This window comes from Microchirus variegatus (assembly GCF_963457635.1).
Source record: "Microchirus variegatus genome assembly, chromosome: 5".
In the NCBI taxonomy this organism is placed as follows: domain Eukaryota; kingdom Metazoa; phylum Chordata; class Actinopteri; order Pleuronectiformes; family Soleidae; genus Microchirus; species Microchirus variegatus.
The window spans coordinates 7,165,031-7,183,027 of record NC_139806.1 but is presented as its reverse complement, the minus strand read 5'-3'; the positions used below and the strand labels follow the sequence as shown (position 1 = coordinate 7,183,027).

Genomic DNA, 17,997 nt, shown 5'->3' with positions numbered 1-17,997 from the left:
CACTTTTTGAAAATACAATGACTTGAACGTGTCATTTCCAGTTTTCTTACTGACAAACCAATTGTATTTCCTCTCTTTACAATATAATACGGGACACTTACGTACGGTTGTCAAGACTAACAAGGTTATACAAGCAACGCTGTTCCGGAATCAACTGGTAAAAGATTGGATAAAAAAAAAGGTGCATCCATTGGCTCACCACAAATGGCCCGAGAGAATTCACAGTTACGTCAAAAACTATGTTTCTCAGTGCAAGATTGTAAAGTATTTTGATGCTTCGCATGTGTATTTGTATGTTTCTGCAACACCGTCAATGAAAAACTGGCCCCCGCCATTCACACAGTTCCTCCAATCATCATGCAGGAGCCCAGAATCCGCATTAAATGCATTATGCAAAAAGGAAGCCATATATAAATCATCCATTATTCACCCAACGTCATCGCAGATGGACTCAAAGACAATGGTGATGATGTTCTGTGGTCAAATCCAAACATTCAACCTGCCCCCTTTTTATTTTCTGTCAAATTAAAGTTCACATGCATGAACAAATGACTGGTTTTTAGTTTTAATTACATTTTTTTACAAGTGCTTTAACGGCGTTAAACTTTAAAAACAGAGGCACACATACGCAGTACACAGGTACGCTGGTTATTTGTAGCGTTTAATAAACGGACTGCTGCAGTTCGACCGTAGGCGCGCTAACAATGGGGTGAGTAATTTATTGTGAAATCTACAGTGAAATCCTGTTAATAATTCAGAATTTACAGTGTACGTAAATATGCACATATTTCCGTCTCTATTTTTTTTTGTCGTTGTTGTTAAAATGTCTAGCAGAAGTCATGACAGTCCGAGAAAAAGAAGAAAAAGAAGAAGAGGAGCTGCAGGGTAAGAGTGTAAGTGTAAGTGGGCCTGAGCTACAGCGACCGCACTCCAGTTAGACATGAGTATGAAAAGCATAAACACAGTGGAGAGACTGTCATCTGAAGATTGCACTCCATTGTGAGGGAATATCAAAAACCAGGTGGTCAGAGCGTGAAAGTGGCTGGTGAGTCTTGGAAAGTGGACCAGAACCTCGTCGCTTTCTCCTGTTTGGAGTGAGTGACACACACATAAACACACACACACACATTGGCACATGTATGTGCACACACGAGTGCGCAGCACATGTAGGTCAAGCTCATGAATAACATACAACACAGAGATAGTCACAGAGGAGACGAGGGATGGAGGCAGAAAACACGCATTTGCCCACACACATATCCAGATATCTTATCCCTTGCGGCTCCCTTTTTTTTTTTTCCATCACTCAAACACACACTGATATTATAGAGATTCCTCTTCCTCCTCTTCCTCCTCCTCATCCACAGAACTCTTCAAATACCACAGAATTTAATGACATCTATCTTTTTATTACCATAACCAGTCCTCTGACCTACAGAGAAAATCAGTTTACTTTCCAGGTGCATTTCAATCTCTCTTTCTCCCTCTGCGTGCACGTGCACGTGCACACACACACACACACACACACACACACACACACACACACACACACACACACACACACACACACACACACACGCGCGTAGACTGTCTATATCCTTTATTAAAGACCATGGATCTCCAGAACCAGACTGGGGAATGGAGAAATCCTGTTTGTTTACCCACGGACGTCCGTACATTGTTTTTGAAAAATAATACAATTGTGTTTTCATAAGTTATTCAGGCCCAAAGGGTCAGTGAACTTACTCAAAGCATTTGTTAAGGGGGGGAGAAGAGAAACAGTCAGTACGTGAGGTGAGTTTTCTTTGCTTTTTATAGTATCGTCTCTCTTCGTGGATCATCAAGGTTCAGTCGTGTGTCAGTGGCCGCGAGCTAATCTGACTGGAGAGCAGCAACAGGTTACTGTGTTAAAAACATTCTTCTTGTCAAATTGTCAATTTATTTTCCTTTTTTTTACCGATGCTTTATGCAACGGAGTTGAACAGAGTTTTATTTGTGATCTGGAGAAGAAGGAAGGCCCGATAAACGACATTCTCCAAGATTTCTCAACAAAACTGTTATTATTAGCTGAACAACACACTGACAAAGTTACGGACAAGTTAATTACAATAAAGTGGAGCAGTTATTTGTGTGAATTTGTGAGCATCAAGTGGACACAAACACGGCGCTAAATGAACGCTAACTTCGCTCCGTAGCTGTTGGATATGTAAACAGGCGAGTGTTTTCTGTGTAAACACGTTCCACAGATCAACTTCATGAGATGCTAACGTGTGATGCTAACGTGCAGAGTGTTTCTGCGGCTCCTGTGTGGCCAGAAAACAAAATAAAAATGCTGATTTTAAAGTAAAAGGGACTATCTATCTATCTATCTATCTATCTATCTATCTATCTATCTATCTATCTATCTATCTATCTATCTATCTATCTATCTATCTATCTATCTATCTATCTATCTATCTATCTATCTATCTATCTATCTATCTATCTATCTGCTAGCAAGCTATCATTTTAGCAAGCTATCATTTTAGCAACCACTAATTTTTAGCAAGCAATAATTCTATTTATCTATCTATCTGCTAGCAAACAATCATTTTAGCAAGCAATAATTTTAGCTAGCAATAATTCTATCTATCTATCTATCTATCTATCTATCTATCTATCTATCTATCTATCTATCTATCTATCTATCTATCTATCTATCTATCTATCTATCTATCTATCTATCTGCGAGCAAGCTATCATTTTAGCGAGCTATCATTTTAGCTAGGTGTGAAAATCAAAGTAACGTTCAGTGTTAAATATAAATAAAACACACTAGCTTCTGCGTAAAACGGTTGATGCCACAACAGCGACATAACTGAACGTCTTTGATTCTTTGACTAAACACAATATTTGCAGACATCGTCTTGAGTTCTGCATATTTCATGGAGAAAATTACCAGCACATATATAAATAAAATAAACCTGCTCACCTGTCTCAAATCATTGTTAATTGTTAATTATTAGCATCAATAATTGAATAACTTTATCACATCCACATCATTAATATGAAAAAAAGTTTCAAAGAGTTGACAAAAAAAAAGAACACTCATTATAAAAACATATCACATCATCACATTTATGGTTTTAATGACCGATGAATCATTCAAGACAAATATTAATATTCAATTATATTATTGCGGAATTAGTGTGCAGTCGTCTCCTTTTTTAAATATTTAAGCTTGACTTTACTCCAGCACCTGCTCAAAATTTAATGGGGCGTCCACGTTTTTTTCTACATAACTATATATATTTATATATTATTGGAAATAAAGAAGGCAGACGCTCGTCTCATCCTCTGGACTTATACTTCCCCTGAGGTGGTGAGGCAATGCAGATGAGGTGCTGCTGATACAATCTGTCATAAAGGAAATAAAAGAAAAAACATTTATCAATATCAGCGATGTTTTGGGTCATCCCCCTACATCCAAGGCTTCCCACACCTTGGTTGACATCTAATTTGAGGACTTTTTAAGGACTTTCCAGGACCAAATACCCTAAAAATTAAAGGACCGAATGTGCTGACACAGCTTAAGATGATAGGGCGATTTGTTTCTTCAACATTTATTGATTTGCAGCACAAGTTCTCAAGCTCTTGGGTTAGCCCATGAGATCTTTGAATTTGCATTATTTGGATTCTTATTGGTCACAACTGATATTAGGACACCAGGGAACTAGGTTTACTTGTAGAAATAGGGTATAATATGTCTACTTCAGGGGTCTCAAACTGGCGGCCCCCCCAATCGATTACATGTGGCCCCCCCCCACTTAATATCATGTTATGATAAAAACATAATATATTTTGCTAGCAATGTTTTAATAATAAGACATTTGGTCATAATTATCCCATTATTAAATGTATCACATACCACATTCAATCACATATATAAATACAATTGTTAGGGCCCGCGCCACAAATGGCAGTGGCCCCGAAACAGCTCCTTGTAGGAATTTTAATTACAGTTGTTCACACTATTATTTGTGTAATTTAAAAAATAAATGTCTATTTTTGTATTGAATAATGTTCATATAACAAACTGAACTCACCAACAACAACAGTACAGACAAAATATTTGCATAAAAATAAATATTTTGCAGACTGCAAATCATGTTTATGTTTTGAAATCATGTTTTGGCGTCATGTGGCGCCACCAGTCAGTAGACTCTCAGCTGCCGAGCAACAGCGGGTTGCCAGTTACGTCAGAAAACGAACCCTAAAAGACCTTGGTATTTTGAATTTGAATGTAGTAACTGTTTTTGGCCACATTCTTACATATGGCAGCTTTAAGTATACTTGTGATATCATGATTCAATATTGTGAACAGTTGTTTTTTCCCCCCATTTTTTGTTCTCTAGGCTGGCCCCCTCTTGACCACAATAGATGCGCATTGGCCCCCAGGTCATTTGAGTTTGAGACCCCTGGTCTACTTTAATACAAGACTAAAACTCATCAGAATCATTGAGAGTGAAAATAATCCGTTTCTGTGACTCAACACACAATAAAAAGACACGTTGGACCAATAAGTGAAAGCAAAACCGAGAGAGCAAATCAAACTCCTCCTCCTCAAAATTCACCATCTTTGCCAAATGAACAAAGCTCTTGACCCTGAGCTTTACTCCAGTGGAGCGGCTCAGTCACAGAAAAGTTGAAAAAACAGTTTCTTCTTGGCATCTGAGAAATGTGAGATGCGTGGCTTAGCACTGCTGCGCGCACACTCAGCAAAAGCCCCCCCCCCCCCCCCCCCCCCGGATAAAGGTGAAAACGCTTTAAAATAAGAATCAAAACAGTCATCACTTTTGAGCTAAAATCAGATTACTGCCAGCGGTTGGAGCACATACACAGTATGAGAGCTCATGTTATTCACAGGGAATGAATTCGCTGTTTTTATCGGATCACTCAGCTGACGTGTGTTGTCTCTTGCTCGTGTCTTCTCGTCTCCTCTGTGCTTCCATTCCACAAGTAAATCCAATTACGTGGCACTTTTCTGCGCAGCACTATAGACGTGAAAAGTGGACTGCTTTTTCTTCTTTTCCCATCGCAGCAGAATTTACTTTTAAAGCCACACTACTGTCCTTATTTTTGAAGGAAAAGCACTTTTTTCGTTCAATGAATATAACATTAAATGAATCAGAAATACACTCTATACATTGTTAATGTGGTAAACGACTATTCTAGGTACAAACGTCTGGTTTTTAATGGAATATGTACATAGGTGTATAGAGGCCCATTTCCAGTGTTCTAATGGTACATTGTGTTTGCTAATCACGTTAGAAGGCTATTGGATGATTAGAAAACCCTTGTGCAATAATGTTAGCACAGCTGAAAACAAGGAAACATTATTATTTTGAATAAAATCCTTATTTTTAATCAATATAGTCAATGTCTTGCCTGTATTGTCTATTGATTTTCCAACTCTTGAAATAAAAGTGTGACTTTTAATGGAAACCACAAAAATAATGTATTAGGTGTCCCCAAACTTTTGAACGGTAGTGTATGTTGATATGGATTAATATTTTATTTCATTTTGCTGGCAATCTATTATTCTTCCAACATTTTCTCACTCCATGGGACGTTTATAAAGGTGAACCAAGAAAATATGCAAAATCAACTTTTTAATCATTTTAATAATTATATTTGGGACTCTGGAGGCCCTATGAGTCACTAAAGTGTGAAAAAAGATGACTCAGTCATGTTTTTGTGGTCCTCCTCAGTCTAAGTACAGGAGATAAAACACGAGATGTTGACATCCGCACTCATTGCTACGTCGCAATGCGCTAAATTCCTAGAAATGTTGTCTCACAAATGAGTGCAGGCGAGGGCAACGTCATCCGAAAACAGGAAGTCCGCAAAGTCTGTGAAAAGTTCTATTCTTGGCTGCACAGTGCAGCACAGAGTTCTACACAAACTTCCAGCCTCAGAGGATTTATGTGTCCAGTCGATACATATATATGTTATATATGACGGCAATGAGCCTGCTAATGATCACTTTTCCAAATGCTAACTGCTGTAGCCTCTGTGGCTGGTCATATCCTGTACCTTAAGTTTTGTTTTACTTGTGACAATTACACTACATCACTAGAGTAGTTCCGTTTCCCAATAAGCTGTAAGACTCGGCACATATCTTTTTTTTTTTCAGGAGGCAGCTGTAAATGAATAAAGCAGATTGTTTCTTCTGTAAACACAAATCCTCTCGATCCTAAACCCAACACAAACATCATTTACATCTCAAAGCGTCTTCGCTGCGACCTCGAGGCTCCGGTGTTATACGACAAATGTATTTAATAAAAAAAAAAATAAAAAAAAAGAAGAATCCTCAAAGGAGCTGTTGTGTGGAATATTAGCAGTAATACTTTTTTCACACTCTCATCTGAATCTCGGCAGAAAGAGATGAGAGCGTTTCCTTCGTCTCCGCGGGGACGCGCACGCCCATTTACCGTCCGCCGTCCGCCCCGCGTCCTGCATTATGACAATTTGGGGAACGGCATTCAGCTCGTAAGTGGCACCATAAATCCCGATTATCCCCCGATACAATACGTCGATGTCACTAAATGATCCATCGCCCTTTCACACAGAACAACTAATACAGTCCTCACAGATCTTAGCCGCTCATTCTTCTCAATTACCACTCCCTTTCCAGGCCCTCGCTCTTCTTCCTCTCCATCTTTCCCCCTCGCCTCTCCATTATTTCTCTCTCATACATTTTTTGTCATCTTTTCCCCTCCCCTCTTCTTTCTAATTCTTTCAAACTTGTCGCCCCTTTCAGTTTCCTTCATCCTCACAAACGAAGCGACCACCGAACCACGCGGCTGCCTGGCTTTCTTTTTCCTTTTTTTAAAAAAAACTTTCAGCCTCTTCTGTCGACTGGTTGCAGCCTCCGTCGCTCTCTCTTTATATCTCAGTCGCTCTGTTATTTTTACATGCACACACACACACACACACTTTTCTCAGCAGCACCTCACTGTCACTGTCTTGAAACAAGGCGTCGCGCGCTCTCTGCACCCCCCCACACCCTCATTCTTTCATTTACTGTCAGTGAAGCTGTCAGAGAAGCAGTGGTGAGCAGCAGTCCATGGGCTCACACACACACACACCACACACACACACACACACGCACACACACTCTGCAGGAGAACGAGACGCATAATAACAGCACGCTGACCTGAGTTGCTCTTTCCGCGAGACAGCCTCTGTGTGTGATTGTCATCTGTTCATTACCTGACTTTGTGTTTCGAATGATATAGGCCTGTTTGTGTGTGTGTGTGTTTGTGTGTTTGTGTATTTGTGTGTTTGTGTGTTCATACATGTCTGCAGAGGACACACATTGATGACCTGAAACTGACATTTTGACCTTGTGAGGCATTTTTTTTTGGCTTGTCCTCACAACTTTGACGGGCCTTTTGATGCTTAAAGGTGCCATATGTAAGAATGTGGAAAAAACGGTTACTACAGGTCTTTTAGGTTTAATTTTCTGACGTAACTGGCAACCCGTGGTTGCTCAGCAGCTGAGACTCTACTGACTGCAATGATCGGTAGACGGCGGTAGGTGGCGCCACATGCCAAAACATGATTTGAAAACATAAACGTGATTTGCAGTCTGCAAAATGTTATTTTTAATGCAAATATTTACTATTTACTGTTGTTGTTGAGTTCAGTTTGTTATATGAAAATTATTCCTGAGTCTCTGTGACATATTAGGAGGATTTTATGGCCAGTTGCTTTAGATTTATTACATAATGCACCTTTAAGACTTGGTTATGGTTCAAATGAGGTTTGGGTTAATGGTTAAGGCCGGGGTAAGGGGCTAAGGAATGCATATGACTCCGAGTGTCCTCATTAAGAATGCTGTATGCTGGTGTGTGTGTGTCTGTGTGTGTGTGTGTGTGTGTGTGTGTGTGTGTGTGTGTGTGTGTGTGTGTGTGTGTCAGAGTGTGCTGCTCCGACAGTGACTGATCGGTCTTCAGCGATGTCGGGACGGATGGGCGAGGCCTCGAACACAACCATCCTTCACTCTTGACTTGATATCCTTCAAAATATCTCTCACTGTGTCTCTATTTTACTCCTGGGTCCAGGCTTTAAAGGGGCAGGTCACCCAAAAAAAAAAACAATGTCACCATCATTGAAGATGTTTACTGTCATTTACCAGACCTTATATGATCGAGTTGCCCTGCATCATGTGTATCATCCAGTATATTTATCGTTTATTGACTTAATTTATCTTAGTGCTAGACACGTTAACGCATGACGACTGACCACAAAAAGACGCGCGTGACGTCATGTTTACGTGACTCCAGATTGTTAAAATGAGTCTCTAAAGTAACGCTAGACTTTAAAAACAGTTGCACACATACGCACGCAGTACACAGGTACGCTAGTTATTTGTAGCGCTGCTCTTTTCGCTTAATAAACTGCTCCAGTGCGACTGCAGGCGTGCTAACGGCGCAAAAGGAGCTAACGGAGCTAACTGGTAAATGGTGCCTGGACTCCGGTGCCGCGGCACGTAAACATGACGTCACACACGCGCGTCTTTTTCCGGACAGTTGTCATCACTGACACCGTTAATCGCCGTTAACACTGACACCATTAACCGCCGTTAATGCGATAACCTCTGTTAACGAGCTAACGTTTCCAGTACTAAAATAAATAAGTCAATAAATAATAAATATACTGGATGATACACATGATGCCCTGCACGTATTTACTTATCAAAGGTGTCTGTCCATGTGGGATCATTCTAGCCCACTACATCCCATAGTTGCACTGCAAAGAAAGTGTGTGTGTCAGGATGTAATCTTTGGTTTCCTGCATAAGAAAATGAAGATGTGCAATAACACGCCCATGCAGCTCACTTTAGGCCCTGGATCTCGGTACATAAAGGACACCCTGCTGTCAGTAAAGGCACTAACGCTGCATGTGAATCATGAGCTGCAGATGTCCGGCCATCTTTAATCTATACTGCTTATCCTTTGAGGACGGTGGGGTTGGTGGGGGTGGGGGGGTGGCGAGTTGGAGCCAAATCACAGCTGACACTGGGCTGAGTGGCGAGGAGCATCCTGAACAGGTCACCAGTTTATCACAGAGCCAACATGAAGACACAAAGATGCCATTCATGCTCAATAGCTGCACTCACACGTATGCACGCACGGGAGGCTTCGAGTGAAACGCCGCTCATTTACTTTGTATGAGATTGCATCATCATGCGTCTACAGACTGCATTATGGAACTGTTGCTTCGCTTTTCATGTGCTGCATGTGGAGGAAAGTGTTCAGCTTAACAAGTAGCAGAACAAGCACAGGCGCTCAACCATCATGTTTGAACATTTCAATTCAAGTAGTACAATTTCAGACAAGGCTCCGGATCCATCCAGTGATGGTGGACACATAACTTAAAGTAGACAAATTATACCCTATTTTTACAAGTGAACCTAGTTCCCTGGTGTCCTAATGAACATGTCTGTGACATGCTTTGGTCAAAATACCTTAAGGATGAAGCACCACAGCAGTTCAATCACTCTGCCAAAACAGCCCTGTTCAGAACGCTCACTTTTGAGTGCCTGTCTCTTTAAATATGCAAATGAGACACAGGAAACTACATCAGTGTCACTGAGGCTCCGGCAGCTAACAGCAGTTAGCATTTGGAAAAGCCATCATTTGCCGACTCTAGCTGGCACATGGCCGTGTAAATGTAAATCCTCTGAGGCTGGAAGTTTGTGTAGAACTCTGTGCTGCACTGTGCAGCCAAGAAAAGAACACTTTGCAGACTTCAGCTCTTCCAGATACTATTGCCCTCGCCTGCACTCTCACGTTTTTTATGGACAAAGCCGGGACAACAATTCCAGGAATGTCTCATTGTGACGTAGCAGTGAGTGCGGAAATCAAAATTGCGTGTTTTATCTTAGACTGAGGCGGACCACAAAGTCATCTTTTTTCACACTTTGACTACTCATAGGGCCTCCAGAGTCCCAAATATAAGTATTAAAATGATTAAAAGGTTCATTTAGCATAATATGTCCCTTTTAAGCAACATCTTAACAAGACACTGCCCTGCTAACGTTTGAATGCCAACCAAGAGTCAAAAACGCCCTCCGCTGAGTGTTAAAGCGATGCCTGTGAGTGCAGTGTCACACTTACAGTTATGGTCAGAGGTGCAGATATGTCAAACAGAACTATAATTAGGTCTGTCACCACAACCCCAGATGAAACATCTGGATAGTGACAAGCTAATCACAGTGGAAGGCAAAGCAACTGTCACAAACGCATTTGATGGTAGACGACCTCATACGGTATTCACAGTGGTTCAGACGGGAACGATAGCATCTGCACTGGTGGCTGGTGTTTTGAGGCCTGAGGTAATGTTTTTGTGTCACTTCCTGTTTCGCCAGTGTTGTGAATCATGACCCACTCACTGCTTTCGACAACTTGAGGCATTTTGCTATATTTACATCTCACTCAGCATGTACAGTTTAATCGAGCTAAGGCCTTAGTCTGACTAAAGCCCAATTTATACTTCTGCGTAAAGTGCTCTGCGTAGGTTACGCAGAGCCTCTGCGTCGACGCAGAGCCTGTCGAAGAGCCTCTGCGTCGTCTCCGACTGCACGAAATATTTTTAAGTGCCCGTCACTCCGTCAAGGGACAACGGAGACGGCAAGAGCTGCGATTGGTCCTCAGGACAGGCCGAGCTAAGCTGCTCTGTGCCGGCTCACAGTGAGCACCGATCGTCCAGAGAGGCGGAGCTGATCCCCGCCGATAATGCCGCTGCCAAACTATACGTCATATCTTAACACACACAGCACATGTTTAAATGGCCAATTTCTGGCCTCAAATTATCTTAAAACTGCGTTCCGTGACACAGAAAAGTGAGAAACGGCCACTGTTTCAACAACAACAGTCTTTCTCTCTCTTTCTTTCTCGGACGCCATTGCTCACGGTAGCCTGAAGCAGAACAACCTCGCGCAGCGACCCCTACTGATCGGGGGGGAAATTGCAGCGCGTGTCCGTCACCACGACGCAGAAGTGTAAAGGCTCGAGGCGTCTCCGTGGTGACGCAGACGGATAACGCATACGCAGTCGGAGAAGTATAATGTGGCCTTAAGACAGGCGACCGGACAACTTGCCAAGTCCGCCTCCCTAGGTGGCGTAATAAGACTATATAAATCGCATTATCCAGGTATGTTAGTCCGACTAAGACGAGCTCCATTTTAGTCAGACTAACGTGTTTACATGACCTTAAGAAAAACAAATTATTGTCTTAGTCTGACTAAAATCGGACTTTTAACATGCACATGAACGCGCTCACTGCCTTGACAGTGGTTAGCCTAGCTTAGCAGTAATGCTCCCCACCCCCCAGCGATGGTCTCCGTCCCTCCTTGCGCTCGCTTGGTCTGTGAGCCAGAGATGAGATACTCTACTTACTATTTTGTGAACTGCTGGCTCTCTCTTCCTCTCTGTAATATTGTGAGGTCTCTGCCTTACTATGTAATAACACAGCACGCTGCATTTTTAAGCCATTCTCTATCACCGCAGGGGAAAGTTCCTGCCTTCACCGTGACAGCCATAGATATAATGCAAATAAATATAAAGGGAAAACACTTTTTTTTTTCCTCTCCAAGGGAAAATACAAAAATACAATGTCTCTAAAATGTCTCTATTTTTATTTATTTAATTTTTTTTAGCTTAGCTGTGACAAAAAGTTAATCCTCAGATGGGCAGCTCTCCCATATCCCTCCTCTTTGTAGCGTCGGTCCATTCTTTCGATTTATTTCAATCCATAATTATAACACTAACACTGCCAAGGCATCAGGACACAAGATGGGCTGTGGGCCTTTTTTTTTTAATTTTTGCATAACAAAGCCTGAGTGCAGCATGCGTGCATCAATAAATCATTACCATACGTTCACATTATATTAGTATAATCGCTGTAGAAAGAACCGCTGAGAGAAGATCTAACAGTCTGAACGCTGCAGTTTACACAGACACAGAATGTGATTTTTTGGCAGAAGAGTTTCGCCGACAGACAGCGCTCACTTTTCCCGCCGCACAGACGTAACATAACGTAAAAGTCTGCAGAGTTTCTTTGCGAAAAGGCAGACGGCGGAAAGAGCGAAAGGGCAACAGAAACAACACTTCCAGCCTTGTCTGTTCTGCTTGGTAAAGCAAAACAAGAAAACCTCTTGACTGATGAGGCAATAAGAAGCAGGTGGGTTTACAGAAAACATGGTGGTAATTCAGAAGGAAACAGCACCGCTGCGAGTTCCACTGCTGTGAGTCAGAGGCTGCCGTTTGTGTCCTTGGCTTTCAGTTTATCTGAGAGGAACAAAGCTGCTTAATTTGTCCTCTCATGACATCCTCTCTGCACTCGCTTTCTCTTCCCTGCTCATTTCTCCTGTTTATCAGTGAGAAAAGACCAGCGGCGGCTCTGACCTCATGCAAAAGCTCCCTCTATCTCTGCTCCGGTGTTAGACCACATCTCTTCATCCTCTCCTCCGCACTTTGCCTTTTATTGCCGGATTCTGTCGTTATCCCCGCACAGATCCGAGCCGAGCCACCTCTCACTCGCCGTTTGTGTCACTCCCGGTTTGCGGACAGGTCTGTGGCTCGACAGATGACACGGACTCACACACTCACTGTGCAGAGGCGATTCTAGAGTCTGTAGGGGCCCTAAGCAAAAATTCCCAGGAGGGCCCTTCCAACCAGTGTTCAACACGACTGCGTTACAAAAAAATCTGACACCAACAAAAAATTTAATACTGGAAATAACTGGAAAAAAAACATATAAACTGAGTAAAAAAATATATGCATTACACTGTAAATAATCCTCTTCATTTTCCAACTTGCAGAACTACAACTTCACACAGGTTAACGTGAGGTGGGGCCCCTTTAGGGAGGTTTCCTGGTCACGGCACATTTAAGCAAAAACAGCCCTCAGGCTCCGAGTGTCGGGGGGCCCCCTATCGGCTCAGGGGAACAGACTTCCCGAGCGATCACCCACAATACAAACACAACCGTAACACAACTTACAGTTCCCGGGTGACACGTATAGGCATATGTTTGCAGGATCAAGCCCCGCGACGATGACGGGAGGGAAGGACACAAAGACACAGCATGTTTCTGCGGCCGCACGCACCAGCAGCGTGATCTCACACTCACACATACGCATATGCGGGCACAGGTTTAGGTCACGCAGAGAGAGACAGCAGGCGATGTGGCAACTGGCAAGGACACAAATACATGCGGCATGATTGCACACACACACACATAAACACACACACATAACCGGAACCTGCATTGTCATACACAGGGAAAGCTGACACGTGAGGGCAAATTTGCACGTCGGGAAACATTCACACTCGCTTCCCCCGCTAACACTCGATGGGATCACACAAACAAGAACGACAAGACATGTACACAAAAAAGCCGCACATTCCTGCATTCCTGTTCCAATTACACACAACCACAGCAATGCACTTCCTCACCACACATGCACAATCAGCAAGAGTACATGTCCAACAAACACTACCGTTCAAATGTTTGGGGTCACCTACACAATTTTTTTGTGTATTTTCCAGTAAAAGTCACACTTTTATTCATAAAAAGTGTTGCAAAATGAATAGAAAATATAGTCCTGTGCTGTGCTAACATCATTGCACAAGGGTTTTCTAATCATCCAATAGCCTTTTAACGCGTTTAGCAAACACAATGTACCATTAATACACTGGAAATGGGCCTCTACTATGTACATATTCCATTAAAAGACGTTTGCAGCTAGAATAGTCGTTTACCACATTAACAATGTATAGAGTGTATTTATGATTCATTTAATGTTATATTAATTAAAGAAAAAGTGCTTTTCCTTCAAAAAATAAGGACGTTTCTAAGTGACCCCAAACTTTTGAACGTATACAGTATATGCTGACTCCACACACACATTCCTGTATGTCTCACCCTCCAGCTCCTGGTCTCCGCGGTACCAGATCAGCCTGGCGGGGGGTTTGCTGCCGGTGCTGGTGCAGGTGAGGGTGACTTTGCTGCCCTCCGGCACCGCTTTCTCAAAGCCTGACATCTGAGGTTTACCGGGCACACCTGAGGAGAGATTCAGACACATAAAGAGTTAGAAGATCAAGGAGAAGACACACCTTTTTTTTTTTTTTTTTTAACGCCAAAAGGGTTTACCTTGTAGCCGCAAAATACTGCACATGCCTCGCAAAGTCGTGGCGTGTCAAAGCAGGTTGGAGAATTCTGCATTAGCAGCATGATTTGACACAGTACCGTCAATATCACAGAGTCTCCGATGCATGGGAAAGTATTAAAAACAAACAATGACGCAGGCTTGTAGGGATTTGGGGCGAGGAAAGTTATTCACAGTCTTTGCACAACAAATTTTCCTCAAGCTTCTGTTGACGCTGACCTTCCAGGAGCGCCAAAAACCTGCTGCATCCCCGCAATTCAAATCCAAGGGGCGAATTTGTGTTTGCTGACAAGCGACCACTTAAGTCTGTGCAAATACTGAGTTATGTTTCGCCTCCGAAGCAAAAGGCAGAACTGCGTCTGGAGTTTTGCACAGAGTGCCTGAAATTAATCACATTGTAACAGCAGCAAACCAGAAGCTAAGACTATTAATCTTCTAGTCCTGTAAAATGATTTGAAGGATACTGCGAGGAAAAAGTCATTATGACAGCAGGACGCCACATAAAATGATTTTTATGTTGACAATTAATTATGACGACAATTTCAAATAAAAAAATGCAAAGATTCGCCTTGTTGCAGCGTCCAAAAATGTGCAAACTCTATATCTTTTTAGTGTTTTTAAATAGAACAAAACGAGCTGATGATGATATACAATGAAACCCATTTTTACAGATTAAAGGTGCATTATGTAATAAATCTAAAACAACCATAAAATGCCATAAAATCCTCCTAATATGTCACAGAGTCTCAGGAATAATGTTCATATAACAAACTGAACTCACCAACAACAACAGTACAGGCAAAATATTTGCATTAAAAAAAATATTTTTGCAGACTGCAAATCATATTTTGGCATGTGGCGCCACCTACCGCCTCAGTAGAGTCTCAGCTGCCGAGCAACCACGGGTTGCCAGTTACGTCAGAAAACGAAGCCTAAAAGACCTCGGCATTTTGGCCACACTCTTACATATGGCGCCTTTAACTGGTTAATGGGCGTGAGTGATGAAATAAATATTGAATTTTAAAATGACACATAAAGAAAGTGCATTTCAAACACCTGATCTCATGACTACAACAAGGTCAGCATTGCATAACCGATCATATGCGCATCTTAAGTGGAATATATAGTCAGTTTCACAGTCATTCATTAGCACAATCGTTGCTAATCTTCTAAACTCCTGATTGAGTTGAAAACGCAGTATTGTGTATAATCTTATCTTTATTAATCCACTGCATAATGTTTCAGGCTCTCAGCGCATAATCCCTGACACGAGGGTCAATCAAATATAACTGAAAAGCTTACTGCGTGCGTTGAGAAAGACGTGGAGACGCGACAGTAGCGGAAGAGGAGCGGAAACATAAAAGCAGTATATATTTTCAACAGAAGACGACAAAAAACCCTTGATCAAATTAACCTTCATAACGGCTCTGTCCCAGAAGGACAAGCAGTTAATACAATCATTTCACCAAGACACACACACACACACACACACACACACACACACACACACACACACACACACACACACACACACACACACACACACACACACACACACACACACACAAATTCTTGTACTTGCTGCATACTGAGGACCAGAATTTCCACTTTATAAATCAACACAATTACAAATATCTACTTCATGAATGACATCTACAAAGAACTACTGGTTGCAGTACCATTAAATGTCTACAGGTGGAGCCCCAGAGCAAAAAGGGCTGGAAAACTTTTTCGATAATTGAAAAAAAAAAAAAAATTTTGGTCCAATATTTGACAAAAACATCATACTATAATATGTCGTCCAAAATTTGAAAAAAAAATTTGACCCCAAATTTTTGCTCCAAAGGTTGACAAAAATGTCATACTATACTACGTCATCCAAAAGTTGAAAAATAATTTGAAAAACAAAATTTGGTCAAAAATTTGACAAAAAAAAATTGACCCAAAATTTGACAAAAACGTCATACTATACTATGTCGTCCAAAATTAGATTTTTTTTTTTTGACAAATTGAGTATAGCATGTTACAGCAACCTAAGGAAGTGATTTCAATGAAAACAAAGTGAGGACCGGCCAAAAATGTCCTCACTCCGTAAAAATGACCTCACTTTGTTGGTTAAAAACCCTCACCGGTCCTCAGTATGCCACAAGTACAAGAACACACACACACACACACACACACACACACACACACAGCCTTTGCTATGCTTTTAAATTCAACCTCGATAATATCTTTGTTTTTCTCAATTTCCCGACAATGACTGGTGAATATATTTTCGACTGTTCAATCTCAGTCCTTCAGGTCACTGGAAAATGTCAAGTAAAGCTTATTAGCTCTTTTTATATGGACGAGGACGCTGGAGCCACGGGTGTTTGTTTGAAGGTTGACCTGAGACGAGGGTCAGATTTGTGGCCACACAAGCAAAATGAAAAAAAAAAAAACTTCACAACTCGTCTTCCTGACCAAAATGTGGACAAGGTGAGTGGAAGAATGTGATCCGTGCGTGCCAGGTATTTCACTGTCCACTTTGACCATCACGGTCAAAGGCAAGAGAGGACAGAAAATCTAACTTTACCTTAACAAACTCCATCTGGAGCCTCTGTGGGGCAGCGCTGCTCGCCAAGGGTTTTGGCCGAGGTTTACTGTCATTCTGCTCTTGAAAATAATTAACGCTTAGTCTGCCACCAACCACACATCCTGCCACGATGGTCACGGTGATGGAAGGATATTTACACAGAAGCACTAAGCGATTAAACCAAAATGGACCAAATGTTTCGAGTCATTATGTGGATTTAATTTTTGAATTTGTGCATAAAGGGTGAATTCCAATTCCTCGCTTAACCCTCAATCTTAACCCTCAATCTCAAAAATGTGCGCTAGTGCAAGTGCAAGTGCTCAAAAAAATTAAATTGAGGGGCAAGTTTAAGGGCTTCATCGCTCTCAATATTGAGATTTTCCGAGACTAAAAAAGGGTTCTCCTATGAGGACAAGCCAAAGAACCTTATATGGTTCTACTTAGCACTTTTATTTCTAAGAGTGCAGTTTCCCCCTCTACTCATTTCTCCCACTAATCTAATCTGTGCCATCCCACAGAGAACAGTTGAAGCTGAGCTTCAAGTGGTTTTTAATGCGGAAGCTGCTACGGGAATACGGAAATCACGTAATCCGTGATGAACAGCTGATCCTGAACAAACTAGTGACTTCTAATCACGTTCTAGCGCACGTTTAGTACTGAAATGTAAATACAACGGAGTACATGTTTGACGACATTTCAGAGGAAGCTGTTTTAGCCCAATAACCACTGACGCTGGGCCTCAATGGGCCATTAAAGAATAAGGGTGAGCAGTCACAATAGGTTTGTATTGATTCCCTTTGAGGAGACAGGTGAACCCGCCCACCTCTGCAGGCAAAGCTCACAGCATAACAGAGCCACCAGATCTCATCACTGTCGGGGTCAAACAAGCACAAGGCTGTACCATTACTGTAATCCACACATCATCACATCTTATTGAGCGTAGAGTATGGCGACAGATGACTCATCTGGTCATTTCACTTCTTCCCCCGCTCCTGTGCAGATGAGTGCCTATGGCTTTATGCACCACTGAACTCGCAAATGTGCATTCATTAATGTAATGAGAGGTTGCCGCACCGCATCCCTCCAATAATATCCCTCCCTGCGTAATTGCCGATGAGCCGTTCCCCGTCGACACAGTCCGGTCACGTCCTCACTTGACATTCTCATTCACCTGAAGAACAGCCTGTGTTTTGTTTTTATGC

The 17,997-nt window shown here is 41.9% G+C and overlaps 1 protein-coding gene across 1 annotated transcript in view; it reads right to left on the bottom strand.

Moving 5' to 3' along the window:
- cadm3 (cell adhesion molecule 3) overlaps positions 1 to 17,997 on the bottom strand; it is a gene marked incomplete at its 3' end in the record, with an annotated part of 141,219 nt that overhangs the window by 21,589 nt on the left and 101,633 nt on the right. Inside the window, exon 5 of the mRNA XM_083890478.1 lies at positions 13,977 to 14,114. Within this exon, the coding sequence (XP_083746604.1) occupies positions 13,977 to 14,114 (138 nt within the window). The remainder of the gene's footprint in view (positions 1 to 13,976; positions 14,115 to 17,997) is intronic.